Below are 19088 nucleotides of genomic sequence, written 5' to 3'. Positions count from 1 at the left end.
TCAGTTCCCCTAAACTCCTAAACCCAGACTAAATGCAGGAAAGAACAAGCCAAATAGAAAAATGCTGTGTTTTAAGAGACGACAATACCTAAAATGTATTGAACATTTCTCTCGTCTAATTCTCACAACTACTACCATCGTTCACAGAGGGGTTAAATAACTTGCCCAAAGTCTCATAGCTCCTAAGTGATAAGGCCAGGATTGGAGCCCAGGCTCAATTACGGCCAAGTTTAGGCATGTGGCCTCTACTGTGTCCTGCTTTGCTGTGGGGAGGGTACAGCACAAGATGATGAAAGGCTGCTGCTCTGGGAGTCACCAGCTAAGGGTCCTGATCTGCCACTGCATGACCCTGAGAAAGCTCCCTACCTTTGGGGCCTGGTTTCTTCTTCTTAAAAATGTGCAGGTTGAGCCAGATGACCTTTACAGTCTCTTTCAGAACAGGGTTTCTGAATCAATTTCTAAGTTCAAGGAAAACCACACATGCTAAACGAGTGAAATGAGCACAGGGTAGCATCAGGCCCTGTTTGATACACTGAAGGAATTTTTGCTTCCTCTGGTGAGTACCTGGTTACATTCCAGTATCCATTTGCTTATTTTATCTCTTTACCACCATTGTTTTATAAAAGGAACAAGGAAGAATGTGGTAGACTGCTTACAAAAATGGCTCTAATTCTCCACTCCTCCTTGGAGCTATGCCCTTTGCAATGGGGATCTGTGTCTTACTTTACCCAATAGCATGTAGTGGCAGTGGTGGTATGACAGTTCTGAGCCTAGGCCTTGCACTCCTCCAGGCTCTCTCAGGCCCATACCTTGCTATGAGAAAAGCCCAGGCTAGCCTGCTGGGTGATGAGAGACCACACATAGCAGAGCCATGTAACCAAGTAATTCAAGCCAAAGCCATGTCAGATTAGCCAGTCCCCAACCACTTGTTCATCAGACCACAGATGCTGGAATGAACCAAGATCAGCCAAGGCCAGCTCGAACAGCAGACTCACCCAGCCAACCGTAGACTGGTTGCATGCCACTATGGCTGTTTTTTATGTAACTTTACTATGGCAATGGATAACTGATACAGTTCAACTTTCATGCAAAGCAGGAAGTCTAGTATATGAATTAGGCCTGCATTAAGCAGAATGATTTATTAATCAGGAAAATTAATCTAGGTTGTGAGCATTAGGAATCTGACTCAGAATTGCTTAAACATACAAGGAAGGGACTTTGGGACTTGTTATTGAAAACTCTAAGGGTAGACACAGCCAGATCTAGGTGACCCAAATTTGTCATTAGGAGCTTGATTCTCTCCATCTCTTGGTTCTACTTTTGTCTGTCTTGTTTCTTTCTCTTGCAAAGACTCCCTCATGGGGCAAAAAGGCCACCAGCAGCCTCCAGCTTACACTGTATTGTATTTGTTGTTAAGTAGAAAGAGGATTTCTATTTTCTAACAGTTCAAGTAAAAGTCCTAGGGACAACTTTCATTGGAGCAACCAGGACCACACATCTATCCCTGAACCAAGTACTTTGTTTTTTTCAAGGAGGTACACTGGGCCTAGGCCTAGATCGTGCATCCAACCTTAGAGATAGGGGATGGGTTGGTATTGAAACCACGTGGACCAAGAATAAACAAAGAGGGGATTTCCTAAAGGAAAATTGAAATAGTGCTACCAAAAGAAGGAGGAATAGATGAAAACAACATATATCTTCTATACTCCCCAGGATTACTAATGAATTAAAGAAAGAGTGAAGCAATGACTTAGCATTGATTCTACTCCAAAGCAGAAGCCGGTTCACTCCTACCTGTAAAGACTTTCCAGCTTTAATGCCAAAGCAGCTATTGTTATACACAATGCTTCTTCCACCCTGACCAGATGTCATCTAAAAATCAAGTTTTGATCACATCTATCACACAAGAAAATAAAATAAGATCAAGTGGCCATACGCATCAAAGGAAAGGCTTGTGACAGTCATAGGAGCAATGAGGTACCTGAATTTGATCTCAAAGACTCTTGACGTGTGCCCAGGAGCTACCTGAATCATAAAATCATTTAAACATCCTCATTGGAGAGGCGACACAGAGCAGTGGCTAAGAGCACAGATTCTGGGTACTGCCTGCATATGTTCGGGTCCCAGCTCTGATTGCTTTATAAGACTATGTGACTTTGGGCAAGTTACTCAGTCTCTGTGCTCCAGCTTTCCCATCAGTAAATGAGCATAACAATTTACCTTGTAGGAAGAGCAAATGAGTCATAATATGGAAATCACTTGGAATATTATCTGGTACGTAGTAAGACCTATAAAGTGTCAGCTATTAATCATCGGGGAGGATGCATGTGGCAACATGTCCTTTCAGCATGGAATAAGAAGGTCTGGCAACATCAATCAAAGATATGTGACCTTGGCTGAGTTACTTATTGTCTGTGGGGTTATTTTATTTCTTCATCTATAACACGATGGAAATTACCCTGTTTACCTCACAAGGCTACCATAAAGATCAGAGGAGATGGTGGATGCTAAATTCTTTGAAAACCTCCTTTTATAAGTAAGAGGCCTTATTAATACTGATTATCTTCAGCCAGATTATCTTACTTATGTGCAATCAGGAACTTTTCATCCCACGCTGTTCTGCACAAGGAATCATTAGGAAAGAAAATCTGCTGTTGACATAGATTCTCCAACCAAACCCAGTTCAAAGGTCACTAGGATTGCTTTGAGATTTGAAATATCCCCCACCACCATTTGTACCTAGCCTGAAGTAAAGCTGACTGAAGGAGAAAGGGTATTAAACTGGGGGTCAGGACCCCGGGATTGTAGCTCCCAGTTGTGCCATTAATTTACTGTGTTGTCTCAGGTGAGTCATTTTATTTCTCTGGGTTCCCTGAGTCTGTGAAATGATGAACACCTAGCTCTTGTGACAGAGGGGATCTTGGGCATTAGGTTTCTGGTTCCTTCTTACCAGAAGTGGAGTATTACTCATTTCTTAGGTTAAATCACCCCTGACTTTCTGGAAAATACATCCTCCAAAACAGCATTTGCCTATAAATGTAGCACTTGCTTAAGAGACTACATTCAAGAGCATATGTTGAAACCACAATGTCTTTGTTTCTGGAATTCTCCATGAATATAAGCATAGATCACTTTATAGAGGCTTCAGAAGAGGACGGTCACCTTCCTTTCTCTGGCCTGACAAGGCACCTGGCAAGGTCCTCTTCATGGATTCTCTCCCACTGTCCTTATCTTGGAACTCTGTCAACTCTTTCTAAGGGGCAGTATCAGCAATTTCCTACTATGCTCTATAAGGCCCTAGGTGATCTGTGCCTCCTCACCCCTTCTGACTTTCTCCTCCTCTCTCACTGTATTTCAGACATGCTTGGCTCCTGACTATTCCTGGACAGACCAGAGCTCAATCCTGCATCAGGGTCTTTGTACTTGCTGTGCTTCTGCTTGGAATTCTCTGAATCCCATGGCTCCCTCCCTCCTTCCTTTCCTTCAAGTTTCTGCTTCCCTGACCACCTTACAACATAGCAAACCCTCCCCACTTTGCTGTGCTCCCTGAATTAGGTATCAGCTAAGATGCAATAACAAAGAGATCCAAAAACAAAGTGGCTTGTATTTGATAGAGGTATCTTTCTCTCTCATGTAACTCAAGAATTGAGCAGTCTAAAGCTGGGGGGGCTCTGTCAGCTTCCACACTTGGCTTCCAAAGATTGTCCAGTCAATGCCATTTCCTAGCCAGGGGGAAGGAGAAAGAAAGGGTACAAGGCAAGTGGCTTTTTCCTTCTGCAAGTACCTAAACATCACACAAAACACTTCCACTCATATACCATTGACCTGTACTTGGTCACAACACTATACCCAGATGCAAAATGGAAGGGAGGAAATGTAGTCTCTAATGCATGGTCATGTTACCAGCTAAAACTTGAGGTAGAGGTTCTTTTTCTAAAAGATAAAAGGGAGAATGAATTCTGAGGAATAATTAAGTTTCTGCCACACTCTGAATCCACCTGCTATACTTATCTCCACAGCACTTATTTCCATATGATAGTCTACAGATTTACATGTTTATTTTTTGTTTTCCTACACTAGAGTATGAGCCCCATAATGGCAAGGAATTTGTTCACTGCTGTATCTTCAATCCTTAGATCAGTGCTTGATCAATAGAGATTCATTGAATGAATAAATGGAAAAAAAATTTTTTTTGCTGGTATTCTGAGGCACTTCTCTTTCTGGTTCACTTTGAATCCCACAGATCCAAATTTTCTTGATTTCTAATGTTAATGAGATGTTTGTTCTACTTCCTCTTGGAGCCCCAAAGATTCAAGAGCAAGTTGTTGTCTTTCTAGATCCCATCTGTGGTAGCCATGATGCTCTCCAAAGGACTTTGGGTTTAGAAAAGGAAGGAGTTGCAAATTTTAAATTAATAGACTTTATTTTCGGAGCAGTTTTCAGTTTAGAGAAAAACTGAACAAAAAGACAATTCCCATATACCCATTGCCCTTCCTTACTCAATTTTCCCCATTTTAATAACTTACATTAATGTGGTATACTTGTTGTAATGATTAGAGCAATACTGATAAATATTAACTAAGTTTACGTTAAAGACTAAGTGTACAACACTCTTTGTGTTTGTACAAAACTTGCAGGAGTTCCTGATCAAGCTAAATAAGGAAGAAATCAAGGAATTGTAAGTTTCCTGGCTAGAATTGGTTAGGGCAGGCAGAAGCATGGTGGAAAAAAGAAACAAGATGGCATGGGGTATCCCAAATCTTAGCACAGAGGGCAAAAGCTGGAGACAAGGAGATGTTCTAAACAGTAGTCCTTTTTATGACTGATTTGGCTCCTCCACAGAACCTAAGAAACTTAGCTTTGGGAGAGACCTTAAAAATCACATGGCACAACTCATATCCAATGCAGGAGTTATATTATTCTTCAGTTTGTCAGGGTTAAATAAAGTACCATATCCTTTGTTAATTCAACAAACATTTATTAAACATCTCTTAAATTCAAGGGATGCACTGGTGATACAAAGTTGAAAAAGTACATGGTTTCTGCCCTTAAGGAACTTGTCAGGTAGCCATATACCCTGTTTCCCCCAAAATAAGACCTAGCCGGACCATCAGCTCTAATGCGTCTTTTGGAGCAAAAATTAATATAAGTCCCGGTATTATATTATATTATATTATATTATATTATATTATATTATATTATATTATATTATTATATAAGACCGGGTGTTATATTATAGTAAAATAAGATTGGGTCTTATATTAATTTTTGCTCCAAAAGATGCATTAGAGCTGATTGTCCGAGTAGGTCTTATTTTGGGGGGAACACGGCAGTAGAGAATAGTCACTTATTTGTCCTTTCAGCAAACATTTATTCCATGCTCTATGTGCCAACACAATACTTTGAAAGATTGGCATTATTATCATCTCCATTTAATAAATCAGAAAGTTGGGTCTCAGGAATGTTAAGTAACTTGTAAAAGGTTGTGCAGTTATGGTACCTGGCATCATTCTAAGCACCTTTTATCCATTAGCTTATTTACTCTGCATAACAGCCCTCTATAATGTGGGGACATTTGTTAGGTCCATTTTACATATGATGATGCTCAGAAAGGGTAAGTAACTTGCCCAAGTTCACACCAACTAATAAGTGATAGAACTAAGATTCAAAGCCAGTCAATCTGGTTCTAGCATCCATGCTCTTAACCACCCTGTTATATTGATAAATTGCTCAACCGAAGTTGTCAATATATCAGAATCATATAATGACGAACAATGCAACACATAAAGTTGTGTCAGTTCTTTTAGTGTCCTTGATTTTCATTTTTCTCTCTACTCCTTATTGTCCCATTAACTTCATTTTACCAAAAATAAATAACAGACAAGGAAAAGGATAAAATTATCTGGAGGTGATTTTGGCAACAAGTTGGGAACATTGCTTAGAGTGGGGGTTCTTATCTTCAGGTAACTTCAGATTTCTAACTCTCTGAAATCATCTACACAGTTTAGTGTGAATGAGCTTATTTGCATTTTTCTGAGAAGTTCTACAGCTTTCTATGCCGTCCTTAAGAGATCTGTGACATAAAAAGAACCACCTAAAGAAAGGGAAAAACAATTAGCCAATTAGCCTACTGGACGCCAGCCAAACATTGGACACTTCTGTATTTTATTACTAAAAAATCCATAAATGCTATGGAGCCATTAAAAATAGTTACAACAACCCTGTGATGACACAGAAAATGTTGATGCTGTAATGCTAATGTAAAAGTGTTATGTACTTCACTTCATCTGATTCCTCAATCCATGCATATTTCGCTTCCTTTCTTCCACAATGGACTATATTTGTCAAGGTCACCAGTGACTTTCATCTTGTCAGATACAGCAGCTACTTCTATGTCCTCAGCTTTCAATATAGTTGGCCACTGGCTCTGTTTCCAGGCCAAGACTAGTCTGTTTCTATCTCACTGGCTCTTTCCGAGTCACCTCCTGGCCACTGCTAATTATTGAAGTACTCCAAGGTTCAACTTGGGTCCTCTTCTCTTTTTCATCCTCCTTTTCATCACTCTCTCCCTAAGTGATGTCTTCTAGTTCCATAGCTTTAATTACTTCATACTTTCTGTAGCTAAGTGTATATAGGCATTTAATTGACACCTCCAGCCCTGACCTCTACATTGAACCCTAAGCAGGAATGTATTCAATTGTTTACTTAACATCTTACCTTGGCTATCTAAGATGTAAGCACCTCAGACTAAAATGTCCCAACAGAATTAATATTATTGTCTGTCTTGTTCAGCTCATAGAACAGTGCATGGACCATAGTAGATTCTTAAGACATATTTGTTGAATATGAATATATATATATATATATCCACACAACTGTTTATACAATTATGTTTAACAACATGACATTAGAGTGGTGGGGAAAAAAAAAAACAAAATATTAACTGGTTGTGCATGAAATTATAAGGTTTTTCTTTAAAACTCTTTCTATTTTTCAATTTTATTTAGAACATAGTGGTTAAGAATATCAGACTTTGGAGCTGAGAGACCTCTGCCAGACTGCCACTTACCAGCTCCACATTCTTGCTTTCTTCATATGCCAAACAGGCTTAAAAATATGTGCCTCATTTCTATTCATGCAGCATTCACAATGTGCTTGAGGAATAGAGTGAAGAAATAAAATGGAGTCACTATAGTCAAGCTGTTAAATTACTAAAATCAAGTAGGTTGAGATGTAAGTAAAGGATTGTTTTAACTAGCCTGGGAATTTAAACATTTGAACTTTCCAGTCATGTGTAAACGCCTGGATATAAAACAAAGTTACAGATAACCCTCTGATTAACCTTCCTGTGGGATTAAGAATGGTCATGTATCCAGATCACCTGAGGTCCATTATCCAGACCAAGGGACATCTATAGGATTACCATTTGTATCAATCTAGAGACTAAGAATCTAGATGATTCTTGACTCATTTGTTCAGTGTACAGGCTTCATGTGAAATTATGGATGTAAAGAGCTTTGCAGGGTGCAGGATACATATAGTGAGTGGTAGTGTTAGCTGATAATGATGACAAACATGTTTTCTTTTATCATAAAAATGCCCATGTTTTTTTCTTATAAACCTTTACTGAAGACAGTAATAACTCCACAAACACATAACCGCCAAACTCTGCCTCTGCGTCTCCTTCTGGCTCCCCGGCGGCTCCGGCGAGTGTGCGCCTGCTCCGTCCCCTTGTTCCGCCCACGTGACCCTCTCAGGCTCCTCCCCGTCTCCATCATGGCGGCGTCCAGGGGCTCAAGCTGCACGTGAGAAAGAGTTTGAACACCTGGGAATCCTGGAGTGCAAGTGTTCCCTACCAATTTCCGTTCCCTACGGAGTTGCTTCCCTCCGATTGTTCCCCAGGTCCTCGCGGGCCACTGCCCCTCTGCAATCATGAAGACAAAGCCCGTTTCCCACAAGACCGAGAACACACATCGGGTGAGCAAGGGAGCTTGGGCCGGGAGCCGTTGAGACCCTGGTCTCTCAGCCGTGGGACTGGCTCTGAGCGGGATTCCCGGGGTTGCAGTGTTCTGGACCAAGCGCGAGTCTCTTGCCCGTAGGCTCCGGCAAAAGAGGGAGACTCTCCGGGTGTAGTAAACATGGGGTGGGGAAAGGAGCCGGGCAGCAAGTTTCGCCCATGCTTTGTGGGGTCTGGCGTGCCTGGATTCCCCTGCAGTCTGCAGTTAAATTCATTCTCATTAACTAATTCCTTAACAGCTGTTCTCCCCTGCTATTTTACTTTTAAAGGCCAAATTAGGGGGTGGGTCGGCGGGAGAATGTGAGAGATTTCCAACAAATGGCTACTACGTACGCCACTTTCTCTGTCTCTTGACAGTTTCTTCGTGATGGTTCAACCCTAGGTTTGTATACTCATATGTTTAAAAGCACTGTTATTGCGACAACTTAGCCAGATCCCTCTACTTGTAGGGGGGTATGCAACCTAACGGTAGATCTAGCAAGACTACATTTCCAGCTTTCCCCTACGTCCACCATAGTCTAGCAAGGAAAGTTTATTTGAAGTGACATAACTGAAAGAACTTATGCAAACTTATCCATAGACGTATGCCATTATCTTCGAGTAGTAGAGCAGTGCATTTGTTTAAGGCTCTATGCCTTTCGGTTTCTTTTTACATTTAGCTTTGTGATTCGTCAGTGATATCTACATTTAGTTTCAAAACTCAATTATACATTTTATGAATGAATGCAGATAGAAGCCTGAAATTGCAAACAAAACATACCCTTATTTGTAATGCTAGTTCATGAGGAAGCTTGATGAAGCTTTAAAATTTCTAGTTTCACAAATAAATTATCTACATGTGATTCTTATACAGCATTCACACAGATACTCAAGATGTGATAAGTATTAAATGATGTTGTATTTTGAATATGCTCCCCTCTTTCCCACAGTTTCTTACGTTTGCAGAACGACTGGGGAATGTGAATATCGATATCATTCACCGGATTGATAGAACTGCAAGTTATGATGAGGTAAGAGAATGTTATACTAACCAATCTTCAAGTATTCACAGTCAGTTTTTTCGGTCTCTCCTCTTGGAAGTGGATTGTTTTTCAAACCATTCCTTTATGAACATGAAATGCATTAAACCTGTGCTGTCTAATACAAGAACCACACATGAAAAATTAGATTCAAAGTGAAAATTCAGGCGTTCAGGAGTCATATATAGCTAGTTGCTATTGGACAAGTGCAGATAATGGAACTTTCCATCATTGCACAAAGGTCTATTGACTTGATACTTAGGTGGCTTCTGTGATTCTAGCCTCTCCTTTTCCCATGTGCATTCTAAGCACTGTTGGAGACCATGTTACTAAAACAACAATTTAAAAAGATTCTGAGAAAGTCACTTTCCTAGGGCTTCGTTTCTTCTTTTATAAAAGGAAAGGGGCTAGGACTACATAATTTATCTTCCACATCTAACCACGCTCTTACCCCGTCACACCTTTACTCAAAAGTCTTGCTTTTTGTTGCATCAAATAATTGTTTCTCTGCTAGCCTTTAAAGGTCCTGTATAATGTGCTTTTAGTTTAGGGATACAGCCTCAGTTGTTACTGTTCATCACTTGGCTCTAGTTGGACTGTGCTCACTGTCTCTTTGAATGCCTTGTCTCCAATGTGTGAATTCAGTGTATTAAATGATGTTATCTAGGTAAGCACATAATGCTTTGGGAACTCAGTCAGGGCAGCCTAACCTAAATTCTTTGGGGCTGTAGGGTGGGGTGTCAAAGATGATAATGTAGACAAGGTGATACCCGAATGTAGTCTGTTGTGTGTATAGACTTCAGCATGGCAAAGAGGGCAGGCTGTGGGAGAAGCCCGTATAAAGGAACAGGCTAGAGAATGCATATCACATTCAAGAAACTGCAAAATCTAATATATGGTGATGGAAAGAGAACTGACTCTGGATGGTAGACACACAATGTGAAATACAGATAATGTATTACAGAATTGTACACCTGAAATCTATGTAACTTTACTAACCATTGTCACCCGGGTAAATTTTAATTAAAAAAAAAAACAACGAAACACTGCAAAGTAATTCAGTGTGGTTATAATTGTATATATGATGTTTGTGTGTGTTGATGGTGCCTGGGATGGAGTGAGGGGGTACCTGGTGACAGGTAAAGCAGAAGAAATAGTCAAGGATCATAAAAGTCTTCGTATGTCAAGCTAAATTTGGGTTTTATCCTGAAGCTCTGGGATGTCATTCTAGGATTTGTAAGGCAGGGGCGTGACATGATCAGATTTAAGTTTTGGATCTCTCTGGCTTTACTGTGGAGGAAAGAGCAGGACTGGAGTCAGGGCAACTAGTTGTGAGGATTTGGTAGTCAGCTAAGTAAGGTTATGGTAGTGGCAGTCAAGGTGGAGAGTAGGGAAGGATTCCAGGGATAGTGAAGACGTAGACTTAATAGGGCTTGTGACCTACTGTATGTGCAGGAAGGAAGGTAATGGGGTTAAGGTTTTGGTTTCAACAACTGGTTATTTGAGGATGGCATTCATAAAGATAGATTTATCAGAAGAGAAGCACAAGGTTGATTTCGTTTGGGGCTTGTTGAGTTTGGTATACGTGTGGCTATCCAAATGATGGTGTCCAAAAAACATGTGGCTGTATAATCTGGAGGGGTTCAAGTGGCTTCAGAGATAGAATTACAGATTTGACACGCAGCATGTGGTTTATGGTTTAAACCACAGGAGAGACTGAAAATACTAAGAGGTAGAGTGTTAAGTTAGAAGAGAAGAGAGCCTAGGATAGGCCCCTGGTCTAGGAGGTCCAGAACGGCCTCAATCAAATGTCTGGCTGTTAACTAGGGCTCGGTAGTCTGGGTTGTCCTGGTTCTTCTTGTTCTCCAGTAAGGTAGACTATGCTTCTTTTCACAATGGCAAATCTTTCCAACGGAATGAAAGCAGAAACTACAAAGCCTCTTAAAGTCTAGCTTCATTTCCGTTGCATGATAATGGTCAAAACAAGTCACCAGGCCAGGCCAGATTCAAGGGGTGAGGAAATAGACGCCATGTCTTTGTGGTAGGGGCTGCAAGTCACATCGCAAAGGGACAGGGACATAGTCTATCAGAAATGGCTTACGTGTGCCAGTCCCTGTGCTGGCTAGAAATGCCTTCTACATTTAGGTTTTAAACTGTTAGGTATAGTTTCCTTCAGAGACACTGAACAGAGTTTAAGAGACACTGAACAAAATTTAATTGGATTCTCTTTCTTCCTCTCTATTCTCCCTAGCTATTGATTTCATTTCATTTTTATTTTTTAAAGGTTTCCAAAGCACAATTTAAGGTTTTACTTTTTTTGAGATGGTGGAAGATTTGGCCTGCTGTTTGTGTATGTGCTTATATATTTGCTCTCTTGCGCGCTCTCTGTCTCTCTCTCTCTGTCTCTCTCTCTCCCCCTCCCCCTCCCTCCCTCCCTCCCTCTCCCTCACTCTCTCTTACCATATACATGTACACATATATACATATATGAAAACAATTTACTGGTTTTACCTTTCAAAGTACAAAGTAATATGTACTGTGTTAACAAGCTGCAAAACATAGTGGTGAACTCAGACAAGCGTATTATCTCACCACTTGTGGGGACAGTCCCAGAGAGCAGTGTTTCCAAGGCTCTCGGCCTCATGCAGAAAGGTACTGGCTCTGGTAGTGAATGGCCGTCAGCTGTGACTAGTTGGCCATCAGCTGTTACCGGTTAGCCATTAGCTACTGATGTAAGTGCCGTGGCTGAGCTGGCAAGCGAGGGTTGCAGTTAGCAAGTGAGGTTGGTTGGTAGAGAAGCGGACCGCAGGTTGCGTATCATGTGGCTCCTGCTTCCTGTGTCTCCACCAGCCGCCAGCGAGAATATAGTGGTATGACTCCCCTATCTATGGCTCCGTGGGTGTTCCTTTTTGGCCTCGCCATATCCTGTGTTCTTGTGCGGGGAGCTGGAGCTGAGACCCTGCATGATACCCTGCATGGACCACTCCACCTCTTATTGCCAAGGAAACCAATATTGGCAGTTTGGTATATATGTATTTCATGTTTTTCTCTCATACAAATATGTGCAAACATTTGTAGATGTCTTGTTTTAAAAAGAAAAATTGGATCCTACTATCCACTTGACTGTGACTTTTATCACTTTGGAACACATGTGATCAACATCCTCTTGTTCAATGTAGTTATAAATCTTTTTAATAGCCACTTAATATACCTTAGTATATATAGGCCACAGATTATTCCAACCATTCTCCTATTATTGGATATTTAGGCTGTTTTATCCCCGGACTACAATAAAGCTGAATAAACATCTATATATTATACTTACATGTTTGAAAATTTTAAAGAAATACCTCTAAAAGAGGATTTTCTGGGTTAAAGGGCATACCCATTTTTAATTTTAATCGAAATGCCAAATTACTTCCCACAAGGTTGTAGCAATTCATACTTCTCAAAGCACAATGAAAGAACTGTGAACATTTTTCTGGACCTAACACTGTAAACACCATAGCAAAAAGGTTTTTTTCCTTAATGTGACTTTGACTTAGGTTTTAGAATTCTTTGCTATAATCAAATCAAGAAAACATTGTTTTCATGAAACATCTGCCCATACTATACACCTGAAGGCTTTTTAAGTGTGTTAATGTCCTTAAGGAAAAAAAAGTTTTTTTAACTCTTGGTTCTCATCATTGTCTTAAGATATTAACATATCATTCTTCTTTACTTTGATCATAGTTTGTCTTTGAATTGTTTGATTAATGGACTGCTTTAATCTTGGCAGGAGGTTGAAACCTACTTTTTTGAGGGTCTGCTGAAATGGAGAGAATTGAACCTTACGGAACACTTTGGTATTTTCTATTTTGTTTCTATTTCATTCACTCGTCATTTGTACTTTATATGTTCAAAACAACTAAATAGTCATATAATGGAAAAGTAGAACTTTTTTTTTTTATCACTCAGGGAAATTTTACAAAGAAGTTATTGACAAATGCCAGTCATTCAATCAGCTGGTCTATCATCAAAATGAAATCGTTCAGAGTTTGAAGACTCACCTGCAAATCAAGAACAGTTTTGCTTTTCAACCCCTTTTGGAGTAAGTAGCATGCTGAGAGAAAGCTCCAGAGCATTTATCTCAGTTTTAGGAATGGTTGTGTTTCATATCTACATTAGATCTGGTGTTCATAATTTAAAAATAAGAGTTTACCTTTTCTGTTAGTGCATTGCCATAAACCAGAATCTTAGGTGTGTACTTTTTTTTGCTTTTTGTTTTATACTTTTAAGAGAACCCCATATTTCTTTGACATAATAGGAATGACTGACTATAACTTATGATGGAATGCACCTTCTTGCCCTAGCCCGATTTCTTTGCTTAACTCTTAAAATGTGAAAAATGTTATGCCTAGCGTGGGACTTGATTTGGAAGGTTTAGTTAATCCTGTCACCATAGGTGATCTACTATCATTTGTGAAGTCGATTTCCAGTTATTGTGTTTCGGTCTACATGTCTCAAAACAGTTACTTTTTCTTATTTTTAATCCAGTTTGGTTGTACAGTTGGCACGCGATCTGCAGACAGACTTCTATCCACATTTTCCGGATTTTTTTCTGACGATCACCTCAATCCTGGAGACTCAGGACACCGAGTTGTTAGAATGGGCTTTCACCTCGCTGTCGTATCTTTACAAGTACCTGTGGAGGCTCATGGTAAAGGACATGTCCAGCATATACAGGTGACCCTTTTCTCTCTCCAATTTGGGTTTTCCTTTTCTTGTTTGTTTCTAATTCTTATTATATTTTAGTGAGTATTCAGTGCTGTTGAGTAAATTCATAACGTCGTGCAGCTATTACTCCAAGCCACTTTAAGAACATTTCCATCGTCTCCCAAAGATTCCTCATGCCTGTTTACAGTCAGTCCTGCCCCTCACCTGTGTTAGTTTAGAGAGCAAAAGTAATGCGTGAAAATAGCTGTGTCCTTGAGGCCCCTAAACAGAGTGATCCTCCTCAAAAATGAGATTTTTTAGTTTTGTAAGTTTTTATGTTTTGGTCAAGGGCAGTTTTTCTCAATACTGACAACCAGGAGAGAATTTCTGTCTCTTACCTGTATTTAGTTAAAACATGCATACCACCTGTCATGCATACCTGACTCTGACATATACTTTAATTGCCTTTTCCCTTGCTTCTGAGTCCAAACTACCTTTCCATCTCAGACTCTAATTATTTCCTTATATACAATTGGTTCTCCAACCAAAGTCTATTCCACCAGTGTGCATTGACCTGACCTTCGCTTATATCCAGCTGGTGAAATCATTCCCCCACTTCCCCATCAAAGCCTGGCTTGGATTCCATAACCTCCACAAATATTTCCGGGCACCTTGGTCAGAAGTGAAAGCTTTGTACTCTGAACGTCTGGCATTCTGACCACTTATGTTACACAAATTCCGTTAACAGTTGGTGCTTAATGAAATAGTATCCTGTACAAACCTGTAAACTACAAGAACTTTGTCTAGATACCTGCCCTAGCCCCTGTCATACTTATTAAGCCAAAAGAGACACAGTATTTGTGAACAAATGTGGACAGGGAAAGAGACTGAGTTCCATAGTAGCTTTCTGTTTCAGGGAAAGCTTGTTTATAATCTGTGTTAGTCTGGAACTTAATGATCATTTTTCACTTAGTGTCCTGGTTATTTCTATACACTCTAATTGCCACAGGAATACATATGAGTGATGCTTCTCCTCCTCCTTCCCCCACATAGGTGTGGCTATGGGATAAGACTGTAGGTTTTGTTTTTTGTATCACACCCCCTCCCCCGACCCTATCCTCTGAGCAAAGGAGAAAGAAATATTTTTCCAGCCTTTACCAGTTCTCTATGAAGCCTTTGGTAAAATGTATTAGAAACCGAGATGACTTCACTAAAATCCAGCAAGATTTTGGGGGGATATGTAGTTTATTTGTTTTTTTATATCTCCTAAGTCAGCCTTCCTAGTTCTGAATTTATTTACTTTGAGTATGATATCTTCAACATCTGGGATATTTTCCTTGAGTATTACTGAAATGAAAGTCAACGTATTCCCATTCAAGCCAACTCTTTTTTTTTTTTTTTTTTTAGTTTCAGGTGTACAAAACAATGTAATAGTTAGACATTTACACCCCTCACAAAGTGATAACCCCCCCCCAAATCTACTTCCCCTCTGACATCGTATTTAGCTGTTACAGTTCCAATGACTATTCCCTGTGCTGTATTCCATATCCCATGACTATATACATATACATATACATATATATGTATATGTATATATGTGTGTGTGTGTGTGTGTGTATATATATATATACATATATAAAATCATATACACACACACACACATATATATATATTTAATTACATTTGACATTCAATATCACAATATCATTCAGCTTCAGGTGTACAGCGCAGTGGTCGGTCATCTACCCAAACCATGAAGTGGTCTCCCTAATAAGACAAGTGCCCATCTGACATCCTACAAAAATCTTTACAACATTATTGATTATATTCCCCACACTGTCTTTCATATCCCCGTGGCAATCCTGTGACTACTAATTTGTACCTTCTAATCCCTTTACCTTCTCCCCCATCCCCACCCCTCTCCCATTTTGCAACCCTCAATTTTTCCTCTATATCGCTGAGTCTGTTTCTGTTCAGTTTGCTCGTTTATTCTGTTCGCTAGATGCCACATAGAAGTGAGATCATATGGTATTTGTCTTTCTCCGTCTGACCTATTTCACTCAGCATAATTCATTCGTGTGTTCGGTACATACATACCCTGTGCCAGGCTGTTTGGTTGACCAGTTTCTAACAGTGACACCATCATTCTTCCTGTGTCGGAGACTTGGCCCCCTTGGGGCATCTTTGACCCAGTGTCTCCCAGGACTCCACATCCTCTTGATTCTGTCATTCATTCAGTCAGTCGGTTTAGTGAGTATTTATTAAATACTGTATGTCAGGCACTTGAGATACTGTCACAAATAGAACAGATAAAAATCCCTCTTGTTGCAAAATTTACACTTTAATAGAGGGAGAACATCTTGGACACATGCCTGGCATGTGTGGGGAATGGCAGGGAGGCCTGGGTGGTTGAGCAGCCGGCGTGTATGAGGGGAGAGTAATTAGGCGATGGTATGGGGCGCCAGATCATAAAGGGCCTTTGGACACTGTAAGGTCGTTAGCCCCATGGCGGGGACTCTTGAAATGTCTTTTGGGTCCTTCCTTTGCCATTCCCTCTACCACCAGCCTCTTTCATGCCCTTGTTCGCTCAAGTTTGTATGGCTTGAGTAGCTTTCTGGTTGGACTGTCGGCCTCTTCTTTCTTCCTTTATTTCATCCGTTATATTGCTGCCAGATTAATCCTTCTGAAAATACTCATTTATTCATCCAGTATTAATGCCTGCTGTGAGCAAGGAACTGTTAGCTAATAGGGACATGGCAAAAATAGGAGAGATATATTCCATGCTCTCCTATCATCAGGAAGACCGATTTACAGTGTTATTATACAAGTAATTATTTCGTTACAGCTACATGGCTATATGACCTCGAGCAGGTTGCTTAGCCTTTCTGCCTCAACTTTATTATCTGTAAAATGGGGATATTCATAGTACTTACCTTATAGAGTTGTGCTGCTGAGATGAAGTAGCACAGAGTAAGTGCTTACGTAAATGAAAGCTAGAGTCCGCATTCAGCTTGGTGTTCAGAGCCACCTGTTTACCTGGCAGCTTCCTGGAACTGCCTACCCAACCACATCATTCTTCGTCTTTTAGGCTGGCCAGCCTCCTTGTTATCTCTTGACCATGGTCATTTCTGCCATCTTTGACCTCACTTTTATCTCTAGTAATACGCACTCTGGTATTCACCTAATTCTTCCTGTTGTTCAGGGCTTACTACAAGTTTCAGCTCTTCATGGAGTCCTTCCTATCTGTCCATGTACCACCAATCCTACGATTCTTAATTTCAAGTTCAACTGGTGGGTGTCTTGGTAATAGACTGAGATTTTAAACTTCCTGTTTTATACCTGCTACATATTCCTTGTATACCTAGCACGGTATTGGTTGGACATATAGTTGACATGTAGTACATCTTTATTGAAATTATGATTATTAAACATGTCTTATTGTCTCATTTATAGCATGTATAGTACACTCCTGGCTCATAGAAAACTACATATAAGAAATTTTGCTGCTGAAAGCTTTACTTTTTTGATGAGAAAGGTTAGTCTTATATTTCATATGTTTATTGTTTATTAATCCTCAAGTATCTTACGACAAAAGCTGATACCTTTTATACTGTAGTTATTAGGGGCTAATTCTATATATCCAGAAACCTGTAGATATTTTGAGTTTATCTCACCATAAGATTTAATCTTTGCTCATTAATATGAAATAATTTAGGTCATTTTTTATTGTTATTTAATTTTTGGTAGCTTTCTGTGTGTGTGTGTGTGTGTGTGTGTGTGTGTGTATAATACCTCCTAATTGAGAGAAAGAGAGAGTGTGTGTGTGGCCAGTAAATACATGAGCAGTGAGATTAATAAGAATTTTTATTTATTGATTTATTATTTATTAATAAATTGTTATTAATAAATTATTATTTTATTAATTTATTAATTTTTATTAATAATTAATAAGAATCATTTCCTGGAAGGAACTGATTGTATAGTGTCATTTGGGTTTGTTTCCATAGAAATTTTAGAGGGTTTTTGTAATAAAACAAAAACATGGGTACTAAATGTCTCTTATACTCATAAAATACATGATTTTCTTTAAAAGACATAATGTTGCCTTTATAGTTTTTCTGGTCCATTCCTGATACCAATGAATTAATCACACTTTTGTGTGACATTACAAGTGAAAAATATTGTTATAGTGGTTGGAGATCATTACAAGTGTCTGCTCCTTTAAGAGTTTTGCCCTAATTATATTTATGTATGAATCTGTAGAACAGCAAATAAAATGTCTTTATTTGGATATGTTTATGTTTTAAATTAAATTTTTCTGTTCCCATTTTGTGTTTTAGGTTTCTGATAAAAATGCACTTTTCAACTTAATGTTTCTTGATCTTGATGAACATCCGGAAAAGATAGAAGGAGTTGGACAGTTGCTCTTTGAAATGTGCAAAGGAGTGAGAAACATGTTTCACTCCTGTACAGGAGAGGTAAATAACTGGGGGAATACTTTGAGTCTATGTGAAAGGGATTAAAAAGAAAATAGAAAAGGTTTACTGAAATGATAGAATAGATCGCCTAGAATAAATAGCACTAAATGGGGCGCATTAAGGCTTTGATAACAGAGCTTATCTAATGTAGGCTCTGGGTCACTAGGTAGTTTTACAAAATCATTGCTCTCTTTATCCTGGATCCTAGAAGATAACGTAAACTGATTAACAAGCAAAGGTGGGTGGGGAATTTCCCATTAGTTTGGAAATTCCTTTTAGGACAGTTAACCATCAAAGCTTTCATATCCTTGAATTATTCCTGGATCGGATTTTAAGGTAGCTAATATAATCAGAGTGGGAAATCACAGTGCGATATTTAAAAAATGAGTGTTTATATGTTTATTTTAATGACTCTTGGATTTCCACAGGCAGTGAAGCTAATTTTGCAAAAGCTAGGACCAGTTACTGAAATAGAAACTCAACTACCATGGATTTTAGTCGGAGAAACTCTCAAAAACATGGTCAAATCTACTGCGTCCTACATCCACAAGGAACATTTTGGTACATTTTTTGAATGTTTACAAGTGAGTTCTAATTTTTCAGGATTTGTATGTTCAAGAGTTGATTGTTCTTGGTCTTAGTTTAGGAGACCACTCCTGGAGATGGTATTTTACAATTGTCTTTATACTGTACACACTGATTAGGATTTTTCTTCCCTCCATCCCCTGTAATATTTTCATTTGACTTGCTATTTTGAGATGCAGTAGAGCATAGTGGTTAAAAGAGTACAAGCTTTGGAGCCAGACTGCCTCTGTTTGAATCTTGGCTTTCTCAGTTATTGCTTGTGTGGCTTGGGAAAGTTGTTTAAGTCTCTATCCC

The 19088-nt window shown here is 39.4% G+C and overlaps 1 protein-coding gene across 1 annotated transcript in view; it reads left to right on the top strand.

The window, feature by feature from the left end:
- The first annotated feature begins 7777 nt into the window (after nucleotides 1-7777).
- UTP20 (UTP20 small subunit processome component) overlaps nucleotides 7778-19088 on the top strand; it is a 93678-nt gene continuing 82367 nt past the window's right edge. Inside the window, exons 1-8 of the mRNA XM_033116782.1 lie at nucleotides 7778-7977; nucleotides 8947-9027; nucleotides 12815-12881; nucleotides 12994-13126; nucleotides 13573-13761; nucleotides 17185-17266; nucleotides 18072-18209; nucleotides 18638-18793. Coding sequence (XP_032972673.1) covers nucleotides 7933-7977; nucleotides 8947-9027; nucleotides 12815-12881; nucleotides 12994-13126; nucleotides 13573-13761; nucleotides 17185-17266; nucleotides 18072-18209; nucleotides 18638-18793 — 891 coding nt within the window. The 5' untranslated portion in view covers nucleotides 7778-7932. The remainder of the gene's footprint in view (nucleotides 7978-8946; nucleotides 9028-12814; nucleotides 12882-12993; nucleotides 13127-13572; nucleotides 13762-17184; nucleotides 17267-18071; nucleotides 18210-18637; nucleotides 18794-19088) is intronic.

This window comes from Rhinolophus ferrumequinum, chromosome 10 (genome assembly GCF_004115265.2).
Source record: "Rhinolophus ferrumequinum isolate MPI-CBG mRhiFer1 chromosome 10, mRhiFer1_v1.p, whole genome shotgun sequence".
NCBI classification, from domain to species: Eukaryota; Metazoa; Chordata; class Mammalia; order Chiroptera; family Rhinolophidae; genus Rhinolophus; species Rhinolophus ferrumequinum.
This window is presented reverse-complemented; position numbering and strand designations above follow the sequence as displayed.